Raw genomic sequence first — 5,205 nt, 5'->3', positions numbered from 1 at the left:
TTTTTGGTTTTTGTTTGTTTTGTTTTTTTCATGTTAGGGATAGAACCTAGGGTCTTGTGAATGCTAGGCAAGCATTTTACCACCGAGCTACAACTTTATTCTCTATCTTTCAAGTATCTATCAATCTTGGTTTTGCAGACCGTGTCACCATGCAGCTCTGGCTTGCCCAGAGACTTACTAAGTAGACAAGGCTGGCCTTGAACTTGCAACAGTCCTCCTGCTTTTGTCTTACAATGATCTTTTTGAAAGTTAAAAAGAAATTCTACATTATATGTATGGGTATTCTGCCTGCATATATGTGGTCAGAAGAGGGTGTCCGATCCCCTGAGACTGGAGTTAGAGATGGTTTTGTGAGCTGTCCTGTGGATGCTGGGAACTGTATCTAGGTCTTCCAAGTGCTCTTACTCACTGAGCCGCGTCTCCAGTCCTATAGTAATCTTTTAATGGCATAAGAAGTTACTTTGTATAAACATTCGCCGGATTGTTAAAGTTACAGGTAACATCTTCATGTTTGTATATGTGTGCATTGTGTACATGTTTGTGGAGGTCAGAGGTCAACTTTCTTGAACCATTCTCTACCTTATTTTTTTGAGACAGAGTCTCTCCTTGAACCTGAAGCTTAATAACTGAGCTAGCCTGGCTGTTCAGCAAGCTCTCTGGACCTGCCTGTCTCTGCCTCCCCAGGCCTGGGATGAAGGGTGCATGATAGGCCTGGCTTTTCATGTGGGCACAGGGCAATGAACTCAAGTCTCCATGCTTTGGCTGCAATCCTCTCAGCTCTAGGAAATTACTTTTTATATAAGACTAAAACTGTAGGTAGGGTGGGGGATGTAGCTCAGTTGTTAGAGGACCTACCTAGCATGCACGAAGCCCTGGGTTTAGTTCCTAGAACCATATAAAATGGAATGTAGGTAGTAGATGCCCGTAATCCCAGCACTCAGGATAATGAGTTCAAAGCCAGCTTGGAATACATGAGATATTGTCTCAAAAAAAATTTAAAAAAAGTTTTATTATTTATGTTAAATTATTCAGAGGCCAGCCATGGTGATGATGCTTTAATCTAGGACTTGGAAGGCAGAAATGGGTAGCTCTCTCTGGGTTCAAGGCAAACCTGTTCTACATAGTGAGTTCTAAACCAGCCTGGGCTACAAAGTGAGACCTTATCATAACACAAAATATACCTATGCAAAGAGCTTGGAACATGCCTGTGGTTGTGTGCTGAGAAGGCTGAGGCAGGAGAATCACTGAGCTTAGGAATCTGATAATCCGATGGAGAGGGAGAGAGAGGGAGAGAGAGGGAAAGAGAGAGAGAGAGAGAGAGAGAGAGAGAGAAGCTGAAGAGGTAGCTCAGTGGCTAAGAACAATGGCTCTTCTTCCAGAGGACCCAGGGTTGATTCCTAGCACCCACATGACAGCTCACAACTGTCAGTAACTGTATTGGCCAGTTTTGTGTCAACTTGACACAGCAGGAGTTATCACAGAGAAAGGAGCTTCAGTTGAGGAAATGCCTCCATGAGATCCAGCTGTAAGGCATTTTCTCAATTAGTGATCAAGGGGGAAAGGCCCCTTGTGGGTGGGACCATCTCTGGGCTGGTAGTCTTGGTTCTATAAGAGAGCAGGCTGAGCAAGCCAGGGGAGGCAAGCCAGTAAAGAACATCCCTCCATGGCCTCTGCATCAACTCCTGCTTTCTGACCTGCTTGAGTTCCAGTCCTGACTTCCTTGGGGATGAACAGCAGTATGGAAGTGTAAGCCAAATAAACCCTTTCCTCCCCAACTTGCTTCTTGGTCATGATGTTTGTGCAGGAATAGAAACCCTGACTAAGGGTAGGGGGAGGGTATGGAGGACTTTTGGGATAGCATTGGAAATGTAAATGAAGAAAATACCTAATTAAAATAAAATAAAATAAAATAAAAAAGAGGGGGCTGGAGAGATGGCTTAGTGGTTAAGAACACTGACTGCTCTTCCGAAGGTCCTGAGTTCAATTCCCAGCAACCACATGGTGGCTTACAACCATCCTTAATGAGATCTGACTCCCTCTTCTGGAGTGTCTGAAGATAGCTACAGTGTAATCCTATAATAAATAATTAAATCTTTTTAAAAAAAATTCTAAAAAAAATAATAAAATAAATAAAAAAAGAAAGAAGCCCTGACTAAGATAGTAGCTTTAGTCTCTGAGGAGCTGACACCCTCTTCTGGCCTATCTTCTGCACTTTCTACATGGTGCACAGACACACACAGGCAAAACACTTATACACACAGAAAATGTTAAAAAAAAATGAAAAAAAAAGGTTGAGAGGAAGTGAATATGATTAATTTTAGTGATTTTTTTGAGACAGGGTCTCACTATGTAGCCCTGGAACTCACTATGTAGTCCAGGCTGGCCTCAAACTCATGGAGATCCACCCGCCTCCCCAGTGCTAGGACTAAAGGCAGATGCTACCATGCCTGGCTTATCAATTCATTTTTATTAGTGTGTATGTGTATACATGTCATATGTGTGGAGGCAGAGGAAACTTCCAGGAGTCGGTTCTCTCTCTACTGTGTTTTCCATGAACTCAAGTGGCGTCAGCCCTCAGATCAGGCACTCACCAGCTCATGCATGCAGATATATGTACATGCATATATACATATAAAATTTTTGTGTGTGCTTTCTAAACTTTCTACAAGAACTATGTCCCATGTGTTTATTAATCTTGGAGGGAAGAAAGTAGTTAATTATACACAGGAAATTCCCCAGCAAAAGATATTAATGTATAGCCTGGCAGTGGTGGCGCAGGCCTTTAATCCCAGCACTTGAAAGGCAGAGGCAGGTAGATTTCTGAGTTCGAGGCCAGCCTGGTCTACAGAGTGAGTTCCAGGACAGCCAGGGCTACACAGAGAAACCCCGTCTCAAAAAACAAAAAACAAAAACAAACAAAACAAAACAAAAAAACCCAAAAAACCAAAAACAAAACCAGGGAAGGCCAATGCTGTGACGTGAGGACATGAGGGACTTTACCCACCTCAATATGCCGAGGCGCCGATGTGAATTTCCTCCCCATTCTGTCTGTGGCAATAGCTACAAGTGTGGTTTGTCCAACAGTGACAGCACGGAGCATGTAGTTTTCAGAGTACTCATCCTGATCTTCCATTAGTCTGCAAAGATCCATGTGGTACCAGTGAGAAAGACCTGGCAGTTGTCTGTTTGCTTCAGACAGCATCCCTCTATGCAGATCTGGCTGTCCTCGAACTTACAGAGATCAGCCTTCCTCTGCCTCCTGGTGCTGGGAGTAAAGGATTAATTAACAATGCCTGTAAGCCCTGCTGAGGTCTGGTTTTGAGAAGGCTCAGTAATTCATCTTTCTAAGATGCTTCATGTATTTTAATTCTTGCTAAATGAACCTTCCAGAAAATGATTCTCCAGAGTCAAGACTAATCGCCAGCAATGACGACAAGTTCCTGGGGAGCAAAACCTTTCTTCCAGGCGGAAAGGATTAAGTGTGATAAGAATAGTGGCAGCATTGTGAGGACCAAATTCCCGAGCACTTTCTCTTTGTATTTTGAGACAGGATCTCATCTAATCCAGGATGGCCTTGAACTCACACTCCTGTCTCCACCTCCCCAGGCTGGGATGACAGGTGTAAGCCACTGTGCTCAGGGGATTCTTTTTTGTTTTCTTAAGATTTATTTATTTATTTTATTTTATTTATATGAGTACACTGTAGCTGTCTTCAGACACACCAGAAGAGGGCATCAGATCCCATTAGAGATGGTTGTGAGCCACCATGTGGTTGCTGAGAATTTAACTCAGGTCCTCTGAAGAGCAGCCAGTGCTTTTAACTGCTGAGCCATCTCTCCAGCCCCCCTCAGGGAATTCTTGTATGCCTTCTTTTTTGAAGGAGACTTGATAGAAAGTTTGTTAGCCAATTTTTGAAGGTCTTCCAGGTTAAGGCACTCCCAGAAGATAACATCCAAGGAGAGTTTTAGAAAACAAAAAGAGCAATGACATATTTTAGTGCTTAAACTAAATGACATATTTTTGTGATTTAGGGATCTTGAATGTTTTAATTTAATATTTAATTTTATGCTTTTATTTTACATGTTTGCTTTGCATGCATGTCTGTGTATCACTTGTGTGTCTGGTGCCCAAGGAGGCCAGAAGAGGGTGTTGGATCTTCTGGAACTGGAGCTACAGACAGGCTGTAAGCCACGAAGCAAGTGCTGGAAATCAAACCCAGATCCTCTGGAAGAGCAGCCAGTGCTCTAACCACTGGCTATCTCTCTAGCCCCATTATTTTAACTTTTGAGGGAGTCCTGTATAACTCAGTCTGGCCTTAAAATTGTGATATTTGTCTCAGCCTCCTGAGTGCTGGGGTTACGGGTGTGCACCACAGCACCCAGCCTAAATGAATACTTCCCAGAAACAATGACAGAGAACTGAGTATGTTCAAAGAAAACTACAGAAAGGACAGAAAACAATCTGACTAAACTCAGGGAAGCCGAGAGGCCACGAGGAGGGAGACTCTCATCGTAGGAGAGAAGAGGTACTGAGTGGCACTCACCTCAGGGTGACGATGGCAGATGCCAGCTGCAGCCTTACTTCCATGTTTCTGAAGTACTTGTTCCGGAAAGGGTGTTTGGACGAGCCAAGAACCCTCACAACCACTAACACGGTTTTACCGATCTCGACCTAGTAGTTGAGAAAAGACAGCAAGTGACAGGGATCCGTCCGTTAAGTAAGGATGGCAGACATTTCTGTGCATGCCAGATGTTCCTGGTATGCCTATGGTCAATTTACCATGAACCTGTGTGTACTGTTTGTTGTCCCCATCTTTCCCTCTCTCTTCATGGATTCATTCACTCCCTTCTTTCTAATCACATGTATTTACTTGAATGTATGTGCACACCTGTATGTACCATAGTGCCAGGGAAATGAGAGGACAATTTGCAGGAGTTATTCTCTTCTTTCACCTGCGAGTCTAGGTAACCTCAAGCTTGGCAGTAGGTACTCTTACCAGTGAGCCACCTAGCTATCCATCTCTGCCTGTGTCTCTTCTTCCCTCCCCACTCTGTGGCCCAGGCTTGCCTAAATCTCATTATTTAGAACAGGATGGTTTTGAACTCACAGAGATCTGCTTGACTCTACCTCCTGCATTCAGGGATTTCTCTCTCTCTCTCTCTCTCTCTCTCTCTCTCTCTCTCTCTCTCTCCCTCTCCGTCTCTC

At 43.7% G+C, this 5,205-nt stretch overlaps 1 protein-coding gene across 4 annotated transcripts in view; it reads right to left on the bottom strand.

Moving 5' to 3' along the window:
- Nucleotides 1-5,205, bottom strand: part of Nup210l (nucleoporin 210 like) — a 120,365-nt gene that overhangs the window by 36,194 nt on the left and 78,966 nt on the right. For all 4 annotated transcript variants that reach the window (XM_021157946.2, XM_021157948.2, XM_021157949.2 and 1 more), the window contains exons 22-23: nt 4,544-4,671; nt 3,005-3,137 (exon numbers count right to left, since the gene is read on the bottom strand). In XM_021157946.2, coding sequence (XP_021013605.1) covers nt 3,005-3,137; nt 4,544-4,671 — 261 coding nt within the window. The remainder of the gene's footprint in view (nt 1-3,004; nt 3,138-4,543; nt 4,672-5,205) is intronic.

Source organism: Mus caroli, chromosome 3, assembly GCF_900094665.2.
Source record: "Mus caroli chromosome 3, CAROLI_EIJ_v1.1, whole genome shotgun sequence".
Classification (NCBI taxonomy): Eukaryota; Metazoa; Chordata; class Mammalia; order Rodentia; family Muridae; genus Mus; species Mus caroli.
This window is presented reverse-complemented; position numbering and strand designations above follow the sequence as displayed.